We start from the raw sequence: 23,097 nt of genomic DNA on the forward strand, positions 1-23,097 counted from the left end.
GCTGACCCTGGACATCTGAAACAGGCACCTCCCTCGGGGCCTTTGCACTAGCTTTCTCCTTTCGAGGTACACACTTCTACAGATGACTCCATGGATCCTCCTGACTCTTCCTGGGTCTCTTTTTCAGTGCCAGTCTCTGCCTGTCTTTCCTGAACACCCAGCAGGGAAGAAGACTTTCTCTCCGCAATCTCCTTCACATCTGCCCTTTGTTCTTCAGAGAACCTGTTAACTTCTGGCATGCCACAGGATCATTTCTTGACATTTGTGTGTACTCTTCCTCCATCATTAGGTAAAGGAACATTTGTCTTTTAGCACTGACCAATCACTGCCTAGACCATGCCTGGAACATGATGGCCACTAAATGATATGCCTCAAATACATGGGAAAAGGTCAAATCCCCAATACTTGGAGGAAAGGCTAAGAGTAAGACAGGTATTCCAGATCAGAGATGACAGAGGGATCCCTGAAGGAAAGGAGAGTCACACCAGAACTGAGACATGGGTGTCCTAACTGCATAATAGAAATGACTGCATTCCCATCAGGTTAGCATTGCATAGTTGGGTCATGTCTCTTTTCTCTCTCTCTCTCTCTCCCCAGTTACATTAAATACATGGGGACAGAAAATGACACAAGAATTTCAGAATTCCTTCTGCTGGGGTTTTCAGAGGACCCAGAACAGCAGCCCCTCATCTTTGGGCTTTTCCTGTCCATGTACCTGGTGACTGTGCTGGGGAACCTGCTCATCATCCTGGCCACCATCTCAGACTCCCACCTGCACACACCCATGTACTTCTTCCTCTCCAACCTGTCCTTTGTGGACATTTGCTTCACTTCCACCACCGTCCCCAAGATGCTGGTGAACATCCAGACACAGAGCAAGGTCATCGAGTTTAAAAGCTGCATTGCCCAAATGCATTTCTTCCTGCTCTTTTCAGTGGTAGACATTTTTCTGCTGACCGTAATGGCTTATGACCGCTTTGTGGCCATCTGTCACCCTCTGCACTACACAGTTATTATGAAGCCCTGGTTCTGTGTGTGGCTGATTCTGGTGTCCTGGGTTGTGAGTATGTCACATGCATTGTTGCAAAGCTTAATGATGTTGCGACTGTCCTTCTGCACAGATGTGAAAATCCCCCATTTTTTCTGTGAACTTAACCAGGTGGTCCACCGAGCCTGCTCTGAAACTTTTCTTAATGATGTGGTGATATACTTTGCAACTGTGCTACTGGCTGGTTGTCCCCTCACTGGTATCCTTTACTCTTATTCTAAGATAGTGTCCTCCATCCGTGCAATCTCATCAGCTCAGGGCAAGTACAAAGCCTTCTCCACCTGTGCATCTCACCTCTCTGTGGTCTCCTTGTTTTATGGCACAGGCCTAGGTGTGTACCTCAGTTCTGCTATGACCCAAAATTCACACTCCATTTCAACAGCTTCAGTGATGTACAGCGTGGTCACCCCCATGCTGAACCCCTTCATCTATAGTCTGAGGAATAAGGACATCAAGAACGCTCTGAGAAGACTCTGTGACAAAGAGAAATTGTGAAAGCATCATTTGTGCTGAGATTGAAGAAGTGCCCATGATCGCAGGGCTCAGAGCCTCAGAGCCAGAATCCAGGGTCCTACCAGAAGGTGGAAGCAGAACTTGCTCCTTCTACTTTACTGCTGGAGTTTTACTTTCTTTGATTTCAGTTTCCCCATATAATCCATTATGTGTTTCACTTGTTGCACTTTCTGCCCTCAGTGAGATCCAGTCCTCAATGATTTTCTGATTCTTTTTTTGTTTGATTCATTTTTGTTTCCATTTTCCTCCTCACACACAATATGGATTCCTTGATGTTCAAGACTAGATTGCATGAATGTTTGCATCTGTGATCTGTAGTACAGTTCTTTTTGAGGTGTTTATATTCTGAATGTTTGTTAAAATTTGGAGAGGGGATTGTTGTATAGAGTCTGAACCAGAAAGTACAAATGGGTTAGTTTAAGAAGGGACTTTGAGGTGGGAAAATAATTCAAACTCATTGACTTTGATTTTGATAATTGTATCACCACTAAGGAAATGAAGTCAGCTTGCAGAAATATTCCTGAAGTCCCACATTTACTGTGGCATTATTCACAATAGCCAATATATGGATTAACCTAGCTTCCCATTGATGGATGAATGAAAAAAGAAAATGTGGTATTTATACACAATAGAATATTATTCAGATATAAAGATGAATGCAATCTCGTCATTAGCAGGAACATGGATGGGATTGGACATTGTTATGTGAAATAAACCAGAAGACAAATGCTATACATTCTCTATCCTACGTGGAAGCTAAAGAAAAGTTATGGTGAATATATAACAGTGATTCCTGAAATCTGGGAAGGATGGAAGGGAGGGAGGGATGAAGTTATGTGAGGCAATGGTACTCAAACACAGACAGAAGGATTAAGTTCTGATGCCCAGCATGGGGAGCACAGAGTGCAATATCTTGTTATATACTTTATGAAGATTAGGAGGGTGGAGTTCAAAGACAACAGACATGAAGAAATGATATGGGCAGGGAAATGTTACTTACCCTGACCTGGTCGGTGCACACTATATGCTGGAGCTCATTAAAACATACAACGCTAAAACATTAATAAAATGACACTCTGTATCTGCCAGTACTGTTGAACTACTATCTTGGTATTATCTCATTGAATGATTCCATTAACTCCTTTATGAGGAAGCAGGAGCTCATGGTAACTAGGCAACCAGCTCCAGGTCACAGATGAGATGAAGATTGTCAAACCCAAGGATGTGGCAACCAGGCTGCTCTCTTAGCCTGATGGGAAGTTGCCTGAAGACAAACTTCATGATGATAATCATTAAATCTCAAAGGGAAGCCTTCAAATACAAACTCCTGCTTCTGGATTTCTCCCCAAGAAAGAAGTGCTCTATCTCAGAATGTTGCAGTCTTAGGAATAAAGCAAACACCAAAGTAAGGTTTCTGAAGTTTCCCTTGATAGCTTAAGGTGATTTTCTTTGTACATTCATGAAATTGATCACCTTTCACACTTATGAGCCACTTGAATTATTTTTTAAATCACTGATTCACAAACTTATTAGAAATTTTGTGTTTTAAAAATTCTAATTGAAACAATTTGCATATGCCTGTTTGCTATTTTGAATTTATTTTAATATTGTTATATTTGAATTAAGTAGCATTGTGTGTATTTGAGGTTTACAACATGGTATTATAGGATTTACATGGATAGTAAAATGTTACCAAAGCAAGTCAGTTTTCCTTAATATACAATATATTACATATTGTACCCTAATGCTTTGTATCTTCTTAACAATATTTCAACATGAACATTTTTTTAAAGAAAGAGAGGAGAGAGAGAGAGAGAGAGAGAGAGAGAGAATTTTTTAATGTTTATTTTTCAGTTTTCGGTAGACACACATCTTTTTCTTTTATGTGGTACTGAGGATCGAACCCAGCGCCCCGGCGCATGCCAGGCGAGCGCGTTACCGCTTGAGCCACATCCCCAGCCCCAACAACATGAACATTTTTTTTTTAAATATTTTTAAAAATATCTTAATCATACAAAAGTATGGGATATGGTATTATAATTCGATAATATATACTGTATATTGATCAAACCAGGATAGTTAACATTCATATTTATTTAAACAAGTTTAAAAATTTGTTTGATTGATGTAATAATTCTACGTAGTTATGGGAAATAGTATACGTTTCAATACATGTAAATAATAAATGTGAATCAAATGATCCCATTTCCATTCTTCTGCTTGTTTGGAAAATTTGAGCTCCTCTTTTCTCATTGTTCATGTCTACAGTGGGTTATTCTCTAGCATAATCACCCTTTCAGGCTGTAGAAAAATAGAACTTATTCCTTTGTCTCTCCATGTCTGGGTTCTGGCTCTCTATCCTCCCAGTGAAACGTTTCTCAGCTTCTGGCAATCACTAGCACATATTCTAATTACCTTTTAAAAAACTGCATATGAGAGGCAAGATGTGGAATTTGTCTGTCTGCATGCACCTTATTTCTTAAAAAATAATGTCCTGGGAATGTGCATGACTTCAGTGCATTTGAGACCATTGAACATGTTCTCAGTTCTACTCCTATATTTCTTCCATTTCTTGCAAAATGTGTATCCTCTTGGACTCTGTACTCCAAATTCAATTGATTATGGTTATTCATGTTAACAAATCAAACTTTATTTCAACAAATCATCATCCAAGCACCATTCATTTCAAAATCCTTCTCTTCTTCATGAATTTTTGATGTTCATAATATAATACTTTTTAATTTGATTGAAGATTTTGTAGTAATTCTGCTTTGTTAAGATGTCTATTCAAATTTAGGTTAATTTTACCATGTTTTGAAAACAATGTTTCATGGTTCATAATAAAAAGCAAGCCAAAATTTGCCCTTTTACTTCCTCTAACATAAAATAATCTTGCCCAGTTTTTCTCGGTGAAAATAGAGCTAAGTTGCCTTTCCAATTTCTGTCTAATCTTGGCCTTTTCCTCAATGCCAGAACATGGATTTTGTTAGAGCTGTCAATACATTCTGTCAAACACTTCAATTATAAGGGCTGCTGTGTGTGTGTGATTCTTTCCCTTTATTAACAACTGACCTAAATCAGCATAAAAAAGAACAGTATTTTGCTACCTTCCAGTTGTTGAGATAGGAAACCCAATGTGTGTTTTGTTTGGGTGCAGGAAGTTCTATCAAGAGCAATTTACACAAGAGAAATAGTATCTAAGTTGAAAAGCAAAAAGTCAAATCACCAATCAGCAGATGACATAGGGTTTTAAAGTTTTTGTTGGACCCATAATTGCATATCTTTATGGGATACAGTAATAATTTGAAAGGAATATATCAAAAATCAAATCAGGGTTATTGGCATTCCCATCTCCTTAAACATGTGTTGTTTCTTTACGTATGGAACCTGAATGTCTATTGAGCACCTGGTATTTCCAGCCATGTGGACCCTGCCAATTGTGTCCACAAAAACCCAAAGGATCATCAGAGGCTATAAAAATAACTAAACCCTCACAAATTGGAAAACCCAGGAAGAAACGGATAAATTCCTGGACATGTATAACCTGGATATATGCCACCTACAGATATTGAACCATCATTAAGAGAAAACCTGAACAGATCACTAATGAGTGAAATGTGGGATCTGTAGTACAAAGTCTCCTGCAGGTGGGGGCCCACAGGGCTGCACCCCAAGTTTGTCAACCTGTATGATCACAATTTGCTGACTCCCAGGAGCAGGGCATTTCTGGACTCACTTAATGCTCCAAGAGACTTACCTGGTATCATAAGGAGCTTAGAAAATGTGGAACATATTCTCAATAGCTGATGTGGAATTGATATGGATTTGATATGGAGATGATCTTATTGTACCAGGTAACTTCCTGTGAGCTCTAAAACATAGCTTGCTTCTCATATCAGCTTCAAATAGTAGGTGGGATCTTCAGGTACTTGTAAGCTACTATATACAGATACTCAGGTACCAAATCCAAAATTTGACACCTAAGGTCAGAACTGAGGTGGATGGAGGGTTCAGAAAACCTCAATACACCTACACTGGATTTTTACACTGGACCACAGCTGTAATACTCCAAGCGTAGACCATTTACAATGACCCGCAACATCAGTATTAAGTGGGATACAGTTACAAATGCAGAATCTCTGGGCGACCCTGGACCTGTGGAATAAGAATCTGTATCTGTGCAATGTTCCCAAGGGATCCATAGACTCCATTGAGGCTGAAGATGTTCTGCTTTAGAGCAGAGTTTCACAATGTCAAACTGCTGATGTTTCTGTAGATAACTCTGCTGAGGGCTGATGCAGCAATATCCCTGGCCTTAATCCATTAGAAGCACCACCCACTTGGGATAAACAGAATTCTCCAGTTATTTCCTAGTGTCCATTAGAGACAAAATTGTCCCTGAGTGAGGTCACCTGCATATAATAAGCAAGATATTGATGAGGTTCCAAGGAAAGCCATTGCAATTTACCGGTGTATAACTTTATTTGATTAATTATCCTTCTGAGATCCACATCTGCAAAATGAAGAATGAGGTCATCACAGTATTGACCACTCAGAATTGGCTTTAATCCTTTGATTTCCATTTTTGTATTAAGAGATGGCACTTGCCATTTTGCCCAGGCTGGTCCTGAATCCTGGGCTCAAGTGGATCCTCCAGCTTCAGCTTCTTAAGTAGCTCAGACAACAGGTGCATGTGTGTGGAGTTTTCACAAAATGTGAAAAACTAATGAGAATATATGTAAGGTACTAATCTCAGGGCAACATGCATAAAAAGATCTGAATGTATTACTTAAAATTGCTGAATATTTTCTAAATCAAGGAGTAAATAATGGTTCTTTACATTGTAAGTATGTATTGTAAGTATGCATTTTCTAAATGTTTGGGGGGAAGTGTCATAAACGAAGGAATGTGTAGGGGTAGTCTTAAAATCAAAGAGTCATAGTTAACTCTTTTTTTTGAAGAGCAAATAGCAATTTCCTGGCATTATCAGGACTGTGTCCCCAACACATACAGGGCTCTGGGGATCCAAGAGGCCTCATTAAAGCAGGTTCCTCAGCGTCAGGCTTGGAAGAAAACTTTAAATCAGGGCTGGTATTAGGTGTTAGGAGGTTAGAGCTCTGGAAGGCAGAAAAGTTAATGGAGAAGAAGTAAAAAATAATGGATTCCCCTGGATTTTCACCTGGTCTCTTGGGAACAGAGAATCTGCAGGGGAGAGAATTCTTTTTTTGCGTAGAATCAAGTCCCACAGAGGAATGAGGTGCCCCTGGGTTGGAGTCGCAATAGAAAGGTCTAATGAGAAGTCTCAGGAGCTGTGTATATCTCCTCTGCTGTGCTCTCTCAGAATACTTGACCTTGGGCAGGGTAGGATGTGAGTGTTCTTTCTGAGGTCTAAAGTCTGGCTCCGAGACCAATGCTTGAGTCATTCCTCCTGTCTTGTCTGGGTCCCCAATCTTCATCTGCAACTGTTCAGAGAGGAATCCGGATTTCCACACAGAGCCCTTCTGCTCAGAGTGTTCATCCGGGTCAGTACGAGATGCAGCCAGTCTGGCAGTCTGGCAGGAGAGGTTCAGAGAATGGATGCCAAGGGTGCTCATTTGAGGTCCTCTGAGCCAAACAGTCAGGACTCACCCTGAACGGAGACAGGGCAGTCGTCAGGGCTGTTTGCCCACTTGATTTATTGAGTTAATTAATGTATATATTTATGATGCTAAGAGGGAAGTGTCAGTTGAACTCAGTATTGCAGGGTCATCACTTGCAATGAAAGTAATCAAAGCACAATTTGAAGAGGGCATGGGAGGGGTACTGTCATTTCAGTAAAAGTAGATACTTTTTTTTTTTTCCCGAGGATCTTTGCAATTATGGTGAATAGAGAAATGGGGCCTTTGCTACGGATGGAAACATTTAAATGAGGGCATTTCGATTTTATTTCTAAGATGGAGCATATATGAGTATACCTTCATATATGAGTATACTGATAAGATTAGACCAATGGATGACTTGCAAATCTTACCTGGCAACAACAGTCATGTGTCAATCATATTGCAGTATCTTCTTTCATGTTCACATTTAAAGTTATTTTGTAGGAGAAAGGGACCACACTCACAGTTTTGATTGCAAGTATTTCCCAAAGCATTATGTTAAATATATCTTGAGTTTGTTAGTTTTTTTTTTTCTGTATTTGAAAATTTCTGTGGGAACACTTTGTTTAGTGTGGAAGGTACAAAAAGGTTTCATTCCTGTTTTTTTTTTTAATTGCACTCATTCAAACTTAAGGATAGGAGTTTTCACCAACTTAGGGTTTGCCACTTTGTTCCACAATGTAGTAAAATTGTACTTGGAGGGAATGTGTGAAAGTTTACAGATTCTTTGTTGTCACACACTCACTCAACTCCTGCACTTTTCCTACCAATGAATAATCAGCCCTCTACACACATCATGTACCCTGCTTGTGTTTAGGGCAGCCTGCTTCTCTACTGTGCATCTGCCTTGCTGCCTTGTTCAGTGGTACCTTAAGGAAGTTTCTCCCATCAAGTGCAATGCAATTTATTTAATAGACTGTGTACAATGTCATGGTATACTGCAACATTTATTCTTTCAATGACCTTTGGTATTTTTCCTCATTAAATTGATACGATCTATAATGATTTATACAAAGATATTTGGAGATTGTTTATTCAAAACTGTGGCTCTCAATAAGATATACTTCGCCCCCCAGGGGACATTGAGAACTAGCTGGAGATGATTTTGACTGACACTGAGAAGGGTGAGTGGACCAGAATGTTCTGTTAAACATCCTACAGGGCACAGGACAGACATGACCACCGTTGATGATCTCACCTAGAATGTCCATATTCCCTTAACTTAGAAAATTTGAGTTGAAAATTATCTGAATTTTTCATACTTATAGTCGTCTGTAGATATTGTCCCAAATTAATATAACACTTCTATTTCTGCTCCTGTTTAAAGCTTGGACCTCATAATTTGACAGGTTAAAATTTCCCCACATAGATAGGTTTGAAAAAGGTTTACTACTACTACTTCCTTTAATTACTAGTAAGTTTGAACAAATATTCATACTCCCAATCACCATTTCAATTTTTCTGTTATCAATCTGTGCCTGCTTTTCGACATTCATCAGCATTTTCTGGTATTTTTATAGGTTATTTTATTCAATTCATTTTTGAAGAATACTTTTTGTCCATAAAAAGTTTTAAATTGCATTTCAATATGTTTTTTCATGTCTGAGTTTCTTGCCTGTTCAAATTGATTTTGCCCATCTATGAGCTTTTCATGATGGTTTCTTGATGTTTCAAGAAAACACACTATTTATTTTCTTACTCAATCTTTCTCTGATTTTTTAAAAAGAATGCATGACATTGGGACCAACCTCATTCTCCTCTGTGTAGGCAGTCATTTATGTCAGCTTTTATGGGACTACTGAACCTTTTCCAGCTCAAGTGAAATAGAATCTTTTCAAGTATACTGAGACATGATTTCTGACTCACTAACAAGTAATAACATGTGTATGTTCCAGAACATTCTAGTAACATTATTTTATTTTATTTCTAAATACTTACCATTTTAATTAGGAGTCCACATTGATATCATTAAAGAATTCCTATGTTATATCTGTTTCAGTTCATGGTCAATGCTTCATTCAATTTTTGTTTAATAGAGTTTTTTTTTAAAACCGTTCTATTTAACCTGGTTCGGTTTCTTGCCATTCTTTTTGTTTTAATACTTTCCTTTCCTTTAAATGTATTTTTACACAATGCATACTGGTTCATATACTTCTCTGAGAATACAATGCTGAATAAATAACGTGAAATCTACTGCTCATTTGTAACCTGCCATGTAATGGCAAACATATCATAATCAAATAAATTTGGTCATGACACAATGTCCCTAGGAACGTGTTATGCAGAGTATTATTCAATGTGAAAGGACATGACTGTCTTGGGGTGTGCAGAATTTTGTAGAGGCCTTTACTTACTTGTCAGGTTCATATGGACATAGTTACCGATGCCTATATCATAAATTGCTCCATCATAATCCCTGGTACTACCCCCTCCCTTTCATCCTTCCTTCCCCTCACCCTCTATGGCTTTTCTTTTATTAATTTTTTAATTGGCGTATTATAGTGATGTATGAAAGTGGAAATCATTGTGACATATTCACACATACACATAGCATATTTGGATCAAAAATTTTCAGCAGTTCCTCCCTTTATCGATCCTTCCTCTCCCTGCTCTGATGCCCTTCCTTTTCGCCATTGCTCTACCCTCTATTTTCCTGGGTTCGCCCCCTTTTAAAACATTCCTCTCTCTCCCTAGCTTTCATATGAGAGACAACATCCGGCCCTGGACATCTGAGCCTGCCTATTTCACTTAGCATCATGCTCTCCAGTTGCACCCATTGGATAACAAATGGCATGATTTCATCATTATTTAAAGAATTTCTTCATACAATTTAGAATACATGACTCCTTGAAGAAAGGTGGAGAATTGGAAAGGAATTTCTAATCAGAGATGCAGGGTGATGTATTAGAGGTGATCAGATTCATAAATGAAATATAAAGGTAATTTCTGAACAGTGAAATAGAAATGATAGAAATTCTAAAAAGATTAGTAATGCCTCTCTCTCTCTCTCTCTCTCTCTCTCTCTCTCTCTCTCTCTCTTTTCCCACATCTCTGTGATAGTCACATCAACCACATGGAACCGAGGAATGACACACAAATTTCAGAATTTCATTTGCTGGAATTTTCAGAGGACCCAGAACTGCAGCCCCTCATCTTTGGCCTTTTCCTCTCCATGTACCTGGTCACTGTGCTGGGGAACCTGCTCATCATCCTGGCCACCATCTCAGACTCCCACCTGCACACGCCCATGTACTTCTTCCACTCCAACCTGTCCTTTGTGGACATCTGCTTCACCTCCACCACCATCCCCAAGATGCTGGTGAACATCCAGGCACAGAGCAAGGCCATTACCTACACAGGTTGCATCACCCAAATGTATTTTTTCCTACTCTTTGCAGGGTTGGACATCATTCTGCTGACCATAATGGCCTATGACCAGTATGTGGCCATCTGTCACCCCCTGCACTACACAGTCACCATGAACCCCAGGTTCTGCATGCTGATGGTTCTGGTATCCTGTATCATCAGTGGCCTGCATTCCTTGTTACACAGCTTGATGATGCTGCAGCTGACCTTCTGCACAGATCCGGATATCCTTCACTTTTCCTGTGAACTTAACCAGGTGGTCCACCATGCCTGTTCTGACACTTTTCTTAATGACATTGTGATGTATTTTTCAGCTGTGCTGCTGGCTGTTGGTCCCCTTACTGGCATCCTTTACTCCTACTCCAAGATCATCTCCTCCATCCATGCAATCTCATCAGCTCAGGGCAAGTACACAGCCTTCTCCACCTGTGCATCTTACCTCTCTGTAGTCTCCTTATTTTACTGCACAAGCCTAGGTGTGTGCCTCAGTTCTTCTGTGACACAAAACTCACACTCAAGTACTATAGCTTCAGTGATGTACAGTGTGGTCACCCCCATGCTGAACCCCTACATCTACAGTCTGAGGAATAAGGACATCAAGAGCGCTCTAAAAATCGTCTTTTGGAGGGAAACTATAAAAGGGTCATTGAATCAATTCCCATGATTTCAGAACTCAAAGACTCAGACCCAGGAACTGTGACTACTTTGATCAGATTTCTGGAGTTAAATTTGCTCCTTTTGTTTATTTCTTTAAATTGTTATTTCTTTGACTGCAACTTCTGTATACAATTTAAGAAATATTCTTCACCAAGCTTTGGGCTCTCACTGATAATCCGATATATATTTTTCTCATCATTTTTCTTCTTCTCAAGTTTTCATACTTGGAATCATATGTATTTGGAAATTTCATTTTATGCAAAGGTAGTTATGGTTTAGGTAGTAGGTGTCCCCCAAAAGGTCAGGAGTGAGACCATGCAAGGAAGTTTAGAAGTCAAATAATTGGACTATAAGATTCTTTACCTAGTCAGTGCATTAACTCACCTGAATGGGTTAATGGATGATAGCTGTAGGCAAGTAGGGTGTGGCTGGAGTAGGCTGGTCCACAGGGTGCCTCTTTGGTGTATATGTATATTTTTCCCATGTCTTCTCTCTCTCTCTCTCTCTCTCTCTCTCTCTCTCTCTCTCTCTCTCTCTCTCTCTCTCTCTCTCTCCCCCCCCTCTCCTTCCTGGTGCCAATGTCCTGAGCTGCTTTCCTCTGACACACCCTTCTGCCATAATGGGACTTGAAGAATGGAGTCAGCTGTCTATGGGATGAAATCTCTGAAACAGTGAGCACCAAATGAACTTTTCCTCTAAAATTTTTCTTGTGAGGTCTTTTGGTCACTGAAAAAAAAACTGACTAAAACAGATCGACCCATATTTCTAAAAATAATATTTTCACCAATGACATATATATCATACCAAGTAATTCTTTGGTGGTTGTTGTAATTTTAGATATGAGTTTTATCACTCCTATGGAGAATACTGCTTTGGGTGACTTAGGATGTCTGGGCAATCGTGTGGTAAATGCGGTGAACTTTCTTTTGAATTTCTCTAGTTTTCTACTCTATCAGATACATAGACTTTAGTATCCCAGCACACTTTATAAATGTCTCAGGTTTTATTCTCATGGGGCCTGTGTTCCTTTTTCAGCTTATTTTCCACAGCGCTATCATCACTCATAAAAAGTAATTATCAAAGATACATCTACACCTGGAGTCTATGTCGAAAGAGAAATTTTTTTTCAGGTCTTCAAAATAGTCTTTAATTTTAAACTTTAGTGTGTGGATTACAAGAAACAGCAAAACCCAAAAAGCAAAGAACAAAGTCACCCAATCACAAGCAGGTTGGCGGCTTCTAGGTCCTGCACCTACACACACAGCATCCCACGTGGTGTGACTGAGATCGGAGTATGTGTCATGCTTTTCTACACATCTAGTATATTCGCCAGTTCAAAATCCGAAAGCTGCCTGTGTATTTCCAGTTGGAGAAAACCTAAAATATGATGAACTTCAAATCATGCATGGTATTATCATGTAAAATATTTTGTTTTCATGCTGTATATTAACTCATTTAATGTATGCACGTTTGGTGTTCATGAGGAAGGCGGTTATTCGTCGGAGTTAAGGACCGGTGACATCTTTCATGTTTAATTATTGAATTATTTCAAGCATAGTGTTTCTGCTTGAAAATTTCCAGTGTTGCCTACAAATATGACTCCTCCCATTGTGCTAAATTAAATGTTCTTCTTTTCCAAATTTTGTCACAGCTATTAAAGGAGCAGTGAATGGACAGTATCAATATCAGCTATCACAGGTCTTTCTTATGCTTGGACTTCCGTCTTCCCAATCACAGAATGACTTGCAGTTGTGCTCAATTCCTGCCTGGTCCCATGATTCAGGGTCCTAGGTCCTCCTCCACTCATCTCCACATCCTTTCAACCTCCTCTGGTTGCCATGAAAGGAACTTCAGTCTAGCCGCTTTTTACAATTCCCCAAAGTGAATTTGGAAATTGGAGCAATTATGAATACTGTTTTTAAACATCCGAAGAAATGCTAAAAATAAGAAGCAGCAGAATATTATAACTGACATGTGTTATATGCTATATATCCTCCCAGGGGCTACTGCTGCACATCCATCCATTCTGAAACCAGAGAATTACCTCCAATGCCACTGTGAGGAGATGGAAAGGCATCCTGAGTCCTCCTGGCCTCCTGAGCCTAATCAGCTGAGAGTCTCTGCATTGTGATTCTGAGGACCAGCAACAATGTTGTATCACAATGTCATACTCTTATGTCTCAAACCCACTTATGGCCATATTGTGCCATTGCTCTATGGGTTAGTTTTCTTGTTAATGAGAATGATCCAGACAAGTAATGCTGGCAACCTTGCAGCAGTGACTTTTGAGCTACACATTTCATAGTGTCTTTTTTACACCAGATATGCATGTATCTTTTCCTCCACATCCTCACCAACATTTATTGTTGCTTGAATTCTTGATAATTGCCATTCTCACTGGAATGAGATGCAATGTTGGTATAGTTTTGATTTTTCACTAGAATTTTCATTTTATACCCTTGGTCCTGAAGTGGATGGGGTCTTGTTGATTTCTGAGATGCTTTCAAGGTATTTTTCCTATTGTCTCTGTGCAAAATACTTAGCTTCACTTTAGTGACAGTAACCTCTTCAACAACCACATCTTCCTTGTCCCCAACATCACACACACACATTTCTGGCTAAACTTCAAGTTTTCCATATCTTGCCTCTCTGATTTTTACTTCTGAATCTCACAGTAAATGTGGCTAAAGGCGACCAACAATATCCTGCCATTACCTGAATGCTGTGCTGCCTTAAAATTTTCTCTGCCAGATTAATTAGTCCATAACTTTTAAATTTAGCCTCCCGCAAAGTCTCTGAACATGGGGAAAATGTTGACAAATCCTTTGCCAGAACGTAACATAAGTGGCTTCTAGTCCAATTGCCAATAGAGTCCTCATTCCCCTTTGAAAACTCTGGAGCACCGTTCTTACTATCTGTATTCTTATCTGCATCCTGGTCTCTGAGCTCCCACCAGATCATCCTTTAAGCTCCACTTATAACATTCTAAGACTTCTCTATTTGTGTTTCCAAACTTGTTCAAATTTCTCCTGCAAATAATTTCCAATGTCTTCTGAACCATGTGGTAAGATTAGTCACAGTAATGACCCAACTTCTTGGTACCAGTTTCTGTATTAGTCAGCTTTTCTCTGCTGTGACCAAAATAAGAGACAAGAACACCTTAGAGAAAAAGAAGGTTCATTTAGCACCATGGTTTCTGAGGTTCAGTCCACAGTTATTCAACTCCATTATTCTAGCCCCAAGGTGACACAGAACATCATAGCAGGAAGTATTGGTGGAGGAAGCTGCCCACCTCATGGTAGCCAGGAAGTAGAGAGAGGGTGGGAGGAGCCAGGGGCACAATGCCTAATCCCCAAGGGCACACCCCAGGGCACACACTTCCTCCAGCCCTGCCACATCTGCCTGCAGTTGCCACCCAGAGAGCGATTCTTTAAAATTATTAATCCACAAAAATGGATCAATCCATTGAATAGGTTACAGATCCCACTCTAATCATTTCACCTCTGAACATTAATACTGGAACTTTTGGGGAACATTTCAAAATCAAACCATAACAGGAACAGAGTCATGATGAACTCTTGCTTACCAGAGGGTAGGAAGGTATTGGGAGAGAGATGGAAAAGCACAAAATTTCAATCAGACTGGAGGAATAAGTTTTAGTGACCTACTGCCCTGCAGGGTGACCACAGTTTATAACAATTTGTTTCATATTTTAAAATTCCTGAAATAAGCTTGTAACATGAGGTCAGTCTCAGTGCCCATCAACAGATGAGTGGTTAAAGAGAATATGGTATATCTACACTAGGGAGTATTTTTGAGACATGAAGGAAACCCTGACATTTGCAGCAGAATGAATAGAATTGGAGAATTGTCAGAAACAGAAAGGTAATGCATCTGCCCTTTCATATGTGGAAACTAGAAAAATGAAGATGACCTATAAGTAGAAGAGGAATTCCCAGGCACATGGAAGAGGGCTGGGGGAGGGTGGGAGGGGGTGGAAGAATGGATGGACATGATCAATGTACAATGTGTGCATGGGTGGAAATATCACAGTGAATCCCATTAAATTATACAATCAATACATGTTCATAATAATACTTAATAGAATAAAATAGACATTTCATGTTCTCACCACATAAAATTATACACTGATGAGGTAATAGAATTATTAACTAGATTGAATCTTTGTAAAATGTATACATAGATCAAGATGTCATGTTGTAACCCCTAAACACACATAATTTTTTCAATTAAAAATTAATTTTAATTTTTTTTTAAATGATAGTAAACATAATTTGACAGAACATTAAAATTAACTTAAACAAGATACAAAACATCAATAATTTACAAGTTAGTAATTAAATTGACAGCAACTGATTAAAAAATATAATACAGGATTTTTCTAGAATGTTGGAAACATGCCAGATACTCATTATTTGTTGAATGAATCAGAAGTCTCCATATGTCTAGAAATTTAATAGTTGATGATGTTGTGTTTTAATTTAGTTGGGGAAATGGTAGAAGCTGAGTAACCCTTATCCTAAATATGTGAAACCAAAAGTGTTGCAGGTTTGGGATTTTTTTTCTGATTTTGGAATATCTGCACATGCATAATGAGTGACCTTGGGAATGGGCACAAGCCTAAACATGAAATTGATATGTGTTCTGTACCTTCAGGCTGTGCACCAATGCTTCACCCTTGTCCAGAGGTACACATGCTTTCAAAATTAAGAATTGGACTTTTTTAAAACCAATTTTAATGTTTGCTGTCTTGTTCATTTATTATTCTAAATGTATTTGGTGGAAAGTGTGAAAATCGTCTAATTTGGTTTCATCCAATACATCATCTGGTTACATCCTGTTTCTTTTATTACCTCTTATTCAACAGCATCTTAGAAAGTCTCTCCTATCAAGTAGTGCAAACACTAATTATTTAACTGACCAAAAAATATTTTATGGTATGGCTTAACATTTACACTTCCGACTGTCTATGATATTGTTCTTCATTAAACCGATATAATACAATCTATCTACAATAATGTCTACAGAAGTATTTGGGCATTGGTTATTTAAAACCATGGTTGTAGACAAGGTTTATTTAGGACCCCTTGGGGACACTGGGAAATGGCTAGAGATTGCCTTAACTGAGACACCAGGAGGGGTGACCTGCTAACATCGCACCAGGCAGAGGACAGCACAGCAAGGAGGCCTGGGAAGTCAATGTCCCTTGGCTGAGAAAGCCGAGTTAGGATCACCTGCACTTTTAGTATTGACAGCTGAATTTAGATCTTTCTCCCAGGCTCATGACTCTTCCCATTTCCAGAAAAATCAGAACATCCCTTTCCCCACCTGTTTAAAACTTCCAACCCCATTGATTTAATAGCTATCCATGTTTTTCCCATGTAAAATTTTCAGCAAATATTTATATGTCCAATCACCATTTCAATCTGTTTTTATTATAGTTCATTATCTACAGTTAACATTTCAAATGAGCATTACAGATTATTGTTTCTTAACTGGTTTTCCTATATTTTGTCAGTAAAAACTTTAATATTTTATTTAGTTAAATATGTGTCTCTCTTCTTACTTCTGATTTTCTTGTCTTAAGATAAATTTCCCATTCATAGATTTTGTATATAGTCTTCCTGGATGTTTATCTGAAAAGTATTAATTACGTTTACACCAAATTCTTTAACTCCTCTGACCTTTTGGTATCATATGATATGTGAGCTAGGGGGCCATATTTATTTTACTCCAGATACACAGTGTTATGGCTTAGATATTTGTTTTCCAAAAGCTCATTTGTGAGAAAATGCAAGAAAGTTTAGAAGCAAAATGATTAGGGTTATGAGATCCTCAAGCAAGTCCGTGAATTAATCCCCTGATAGGGATTAACTGAGTGGTGACTCTGGGCAGGTGGGGTGTGGCTGCAGGAGGTGGGTCCCTGGGGGCAGGCCATTTGGATTTATATTGTATTTATATTATATTGAGTGGGGCTCCGTGCTTCCTGATTGTCATGCCCTGACCTGCTTTCCTCCACCACAGTGTTCTCCCTCACCCTGAGCTCGAAGGAGTGGAGTCAGCCATCTAATGGACTGAGACCTCTGAAGCTGTGAGTCACCAAATCAACATTTCCTCCTTAAAATTATTCTTGTTGAGTCCTTTGATCTCAGCAGTGAAAAAGCTGACTAAAGCACACATCCACTTACACCAGCTTTTATTTAACTTTTTAAACTTTACCAAATATAATTTTGCCATTTAATAAATTTCCATATATGCTGAGACATAATTCCTAATTCAACAAATAATTATAGGAAAACTATATATGTATGTGTGTATATGTGTGTGTGTATACACACATATCAAATTATGTACAATTTAATTATGAACCCATGTTGATATAATTAAATTGCTAAAATTTCTTCCTTCCTTTACATTTAATTCTTTTTAAAATGTTGTTTGTTATGGTTATTTTGAAACCAAAACATTCAACCTGGTTCTATTGCCTTGCAATTATTTTTATTTCAAAACTTCTTCAAAATGAACCCTATTATGTATAACTATAATATACTAACAAAAACATTAAAAAACTTCTCCCATTCTATAAACTTTTCTAAATCATACACATGTATCCACATATAATAAACATAAAGGCAAAAACATAAAGGAGAAAATAGAAGATGAATGTCCCTGCTCATTTGTCTCTTGCATTACAATGGCACAGAGTATAGCTAAATAAATGTGTGTGCCATTGTGTCCTTAGGGATGTACCATACGGAGAGTGTCGTGTGTGTGAAAGGTTGTACTCATCACAGGAGCACAATTTTGTAGAGTATGGGGAGGGGGCCTTCAAATGTTGGACTAAGTCCAGAACAGGACCAGGGTGAGCCCATCTGGTGTGTCAGAGATCTAAACAGTGGTTGCCAGAGGCTGGGAGGACATGGTGGAGAGAGAGGAGGGCCCATGGGTACAGCCTGGAGCAGTAACTTCCCATGTCGTGGTAACTGTGGTGGACAACACTTGTGGGTTTCAAAGCAGCTGGTGGAGAGGCTTTGTGACTGTTCCCACATGAAGAAACCATGGAAGTTCAAGATGCTGGATACACACACGACCCTGACCTGACGGTTACACAGTGTGGATGTATATTGTCATGTCACATTGTACCCCAAATATGAACAATCATGATGCATCAGTGGTAAACTTTAGAACAATTAAAAACAAAGACTGAGACCCAAGAAAAGGGCTGCCTGAGGAAAATGAGACGGAGGCCCTCCTCACCTGCCATCCAGTCCTGTGAAGATCAGTGGGAAATCAATGTGGGTGAGCACAGGAAGGACCATTCTGTCTCACAAAACAGGACAAAGAGCATTTGTGGTTCTTGGTGTATTTTCTTTGGTGAGCTGTTGATTTACTGTCTAGGTAACAGTTTCTTCTATTTAGACATTTGACGCATGTGCTTTTCAACACTCTGATGTGATCCTTACTCTGTTCTCTTGGCTAATGTGGTTTTGATCTCTTGTTTTGCTGGGAATCAAGGGGGTAGAATGGGACTTGGAATGCCACCAAATGGAAAATATTCCTTCCTTACAGTCTCCCGGGGACCTCCTGAGTTTATTAGCTCTGTCTCTTCCAGATCCACATACCACCCCCCTCTGTTTATTCAGCGTATTTTTTATTGTTTCTTTTAACACAGGGCAGATAAAGGCCACAGAAAAAGGGAACTACGATGTAATCTGTGATGAAAAATTGACAGCCTGAGTCTCTGATGACCAATTCTACATTCTTTCAGGCAAGTTAATCTGATATCAGAAGCTCCAATCCATTTCTTTCTTATGGTGTGGCTGGGAGTGAGAAGAGCCTTGTGTTATCACATCGTGCTGTGTGTACAGGGCTGTGTGTGTTGGGTGGGTGTGTGTACTGTTAGCGATGAGAACAGGTTTCAGAGGAGGGGTACCTGGGCACAGTATACAGACTCTCCCCGGGTTTGATGGTTCTACCTGTTATTCCTCGACTTTCAAATGGTGTAAAGCAATGTGCATTCTGAAGAAACTGTACATTGAATTTCGAACTTAGGTTCTTTTCCAGGCTGGTGTTAGGCTGTATGATACCCTCATGAGGCTGAGAACAGACAGCATGTGCCCTATCCGTTCAACATTGCAAGGGCTTGCAAGGGCTCAGAACTGCACTGAGGCTACAGTTATTGTGTTGCCCAGCTGGGATGCCCAGTAGGTTACAGGCAGTCAAGGCTTTTTCAGTTTTCAGTATTTTCCACTTGTTCTAGGTTAATTAGGCCATAATATAAGTTATAAAAATAATAATTTAGGAAAGATATTTTGTATTCCTAATGGGGTTTCATCATCCAGAGCCCAGAACTCAAGACAATAGATTGAAGTAAAAAGAGAATCCACTTCAATTCAAGGAATGTTGTTCAGACAACTTAAAGAAATGCAAATGCAAAAACAATGGGCCAAGGCAGTCCTTTGGTCCTGATGGTATGGTGCAGCAGGAGACCTCTTCTTCTATACTTTTTATATTCTTTCAATGGAAACATAACATTGGCACATATTTCAGGACTCAGTAGGATAACTTGACATGTGTCCGATGTGTAGGGATGAACTGAGGGGGACTGTCACTTCCACCTCTGTGAGTATTTGTCATTACTGTTTATTTGGGAAATTTTGGAGCCTTCTTTTTTAGCTTTTTTGAAAGACAGGTTGGTTAGTGTATAATTACACTACTATGTTATAAAAGAGCAGAACACATTTGTCTTTTCGAACTGTGCTTAGGTATTGTAATCTAATCTTTCTCTCTCCTGTGCCCTACTCTTCCCAGCTCCGTTGGCCATTAGTCCATCGTTGTCTTCCATGAGATCCCTTATCTTGAGCTTCCACACATGGGTGGTGAAAGGCAGTGTGTGTCTTTCTGGGCCTGGCATATTTCACTTACTTAATGTCCGCCAGTTCTTCCATGATCCTGGAAGTGACAAGTTTTCATTCTTTTTAAGGCTGAATAATATCCCTTGTGTACTTATGTCCACATTCTCTTCATTCATCCATGAATGGGCACTTGGCCTGATTCTGTATCTTAACGATTATGAACAGTTCCACAATAAACGTGGGATGCAGAGATCTGTTCACTCTCCGATATTGCTTCCTGTGGATATGTACCTAGCAACCTTCAACACTTTGGAAAACCGACTCTTAACAGTCTCCCTCCTCCTACCAAATAAATTAAGATTTTGTCATATATCATCTCATTTAATTCTTACAAGAGCTTTACAAACTGGTTAATATGATCACCACATTCAACTTAAAAAATTGAGACTCAGAACATTTATCTATCACTGTGTATAGAAACACAAAACTGATTAGTATGTTGGAATTTGGGGGGTCCAGAGGGTTACTCTCAGCCCTGTAATCATAGTTACACTTACTGGCTCTTTCTTAAATACATAGTTACATCTTATAAACTACAAAAGAAACAATTATGGTACAGGTGTGATTACAATAGAAACTTCTGTACCTTTAAAATTTTTTAACCAGCACATAATAATTTTCTATATGTGTGAGATATACTGTATGATATTTTGAAACATGTATATTTTGTGTTGTCCAAATCACAGTAGCTATCATTTCCATCATCTTATACGATTATCCTTTCTAAATTCTGTAAGATCTTTTTTCAGATGTCGCCATATTTTTTTGGAATTGACTTTTGGTTTTTAAAAGAAACCACCTTCATCCACTCTTTTGTTTTAAGCATCAGTTATCATCTGAAGTGTTATGCAATTTAAATTTTTTTTTCTTATATTCTTTGTACATCATAAGATTTTAGGGATGCTTGTTTTCTTCTGCATTGTTGACACATTGTCTAGAAACCCCAGGGACAAGGTTTATATTAACTTTTATTTTTTAAGTGCAAAAAAAAAACCGAGTTTAGTAGATTACATAATCTCTTGGGATAGAATGAGAATGGGAAAGGAATTCTTAATTGTAAATGCTGGGGTGATTCCTAAAAGAGGACCAGATTCATATATGAAACATAAAAATCATTTCTTGGCTGTAACATAAATGAGACCATTTCTGAAAGGTTAGTCATGCATGTCTGATTATTGTTGTTGTTGTTGTTGTCTCTCCCTGTCTATGTCTCTCTCTCTCTCTCTCTCTCTCTCTCTCTCATCAGATGGACCACGTGGAACAAGGGAATGGTACACACATTTCAGAATTCCATATTCTGGGATTTTCAGAGCAACCTGGATGGCAACCCTTCCTCTTTGGGCTGTTCCTCTCCATGTACCTGATCACTGTGTGTGGAAACCTGCTCATCATCCTGGCCATCACCTTAGACTCCCACCTGCACACACCCATGTACTTCTTCCTCAGCAACCTGTCTTTTTCTGACATCTGTATCACCTCCACCACTGTCCCAAAGATGCTGGTGAACATGCAGACACAGAACAAGGCCATAAGCTTTGAAGGATGCATCATGCAGATGCACTTCTTCATAGTCTTTGCCAGTTTGGAAAACTTCCTCCTGGCCGTGATGGCCTATGATCGCTTTGTGGCCATCTGTCACCCCCTGCACTACACAGTCATCATGAACCCCCGGCTCTGCATGTTGATGGTTGTGGTGTCCTGGATCCTGAGTGTCCTGCATGCCCTGTTACAAAGCTTAATGGTGTTGCGACTGTCCTTCTGCACAGACTTCGAAATCCCCCACTTTTTCTGTGAACTTAATCAGGTGGTCCAACTTGCCTGTTCCGACACTTCTCCTAATGACATGGTGATGTACTTTACATCTGTGCTGCTGGGAGGTGGCCCTCTGGCTGGCATCCTTTACTCTTACTACAAAATCGTGTCTTCCATCCGGGCAATCTCATCAGCTCAGGGGAAGTACAAAGCCTTTTCCACCTGTGCATCTCACCTCTCCGTGGTCTCCTTGTTCTATTTTACAATCCTAGGAGTGTACTTCAGTGCTGCTGCAACCCATAATTCACACTCAAGTGCAACAGCCTCGGTGATGTACAGCGTGGTCACCCCCATGCTGAACCCCTACATCTACAGTTTGAGGAATAAGGACATCAAGAGTGCTCTGAGAAGATACCCTCGGGGGAAACTGTAGTGGTGGTTTTCCAGAACTCTCCCTGACTGCAGGGCTGTCCTCCTCAGAGCTAGGGATCGCAGACCATGGTCAGGTCATGGAAGTACAATTTGATTTTCTTTGAGTTTCATCTTGTTTGACTTCAATAACTTTATATAATTTAAATAAGCCCTTATCAATATTTCTGCTCTTTCTGATATTCAATGTTTCCCCCCTTTTTGTCATTTTTCTACCTTATCAAAGTTTTTACCAATTTTTGAAATATTTTTAGTTGCCCACTGTCCAATGTGATTATTATTTGCACTAATGCGTTATGAACTACATTAGGCAGCTGAGGTCGTTTGTATAACTTTATAGCAGGAGACAATCTGAAAGTATAGTTTTTGACACCTACATTCCTGATTCCTTGCTCGTCTCCCTTAACTGCTCTCTCTGGTAACACAGACCTTAAAATACGAGTATGATTCTCAGTTGTCACAGGTATTCTCCCCATGATGGTCTTGTTTCTCTCCAGCATGGTCCTCAGTGCATCCTGTTTACCCTGCATACTGTAGTAAGGCCAAAATTATGAATCCAATACATGTTAGAACTATAATGGACACTGAGAGACCAATTTTAATGTCTTGGTTGACTTAGAGTCAGATATGACCAAGAATCCTGTGGACTAAAATGTTCAACCATTCTTGAATTACTCTGGAAGATTTCGTTTTGGTGATGTACATGGTTCTGGAGCAACTGGGCCTGGTGTATGAGAACCAGCCCCAACCTGCTGGG

At 39.3% G+C, this 23,097-nt stretch overlaps 2 protein-coding genes across 2 annotated transcripts; both read left to right on the forward strand.

The window, feature by feature from the left end:
- Window positions 1-610: 610 nt before the first annotated feature.
- On the forward strand, window positions 611-22,344 carry LOC308644084 (olfactory receptor 7A5-like; the record flags this gene model as incomplete). The annotated part of the gene is made up of 2 exons (XM_081284779.1): window positions 611-665; window positions 21,470-22,344. The coding sequence occupies 2 exons, from the start codon at window positions 611-613 to the stop codon at window positions 22,342-22,344; spliced, it is 930 nt and encodes a 309-aa protein (XP_081140905.1).
- LOC308645173 (olfactory receptor 7A17-like) lies at window positions 10,274-11,230 on the forward strand (the record flags this gene model as incomplete). The annotated part of the gene is made up of 1 exon (XM_081287258.1): window positions 10,274-11,230. One exon carries the CDS (start codon window positions 10,274-10,276, stop codon window positions 11,228-11,230), a length of 957 nt encoding a protein of 318 aa, XP_081143384.1.
- Window positions 22,345-23,097: the final 753 nt, after the last annotated feature.

Source organism: Spermophilus citellus (genome assembly GCF_964194105.1).
Source record: "Spermophilus citellus genome assembly, chromosome: 3".
In the NCBI taxonomy this organism is placed as follows: domain Eukaryota; kingdom Metazoa; phylum Chordata; class Mammalia; order Rodentia; family Sciuridae; genus Spermophilus; species Spermophilus citellus.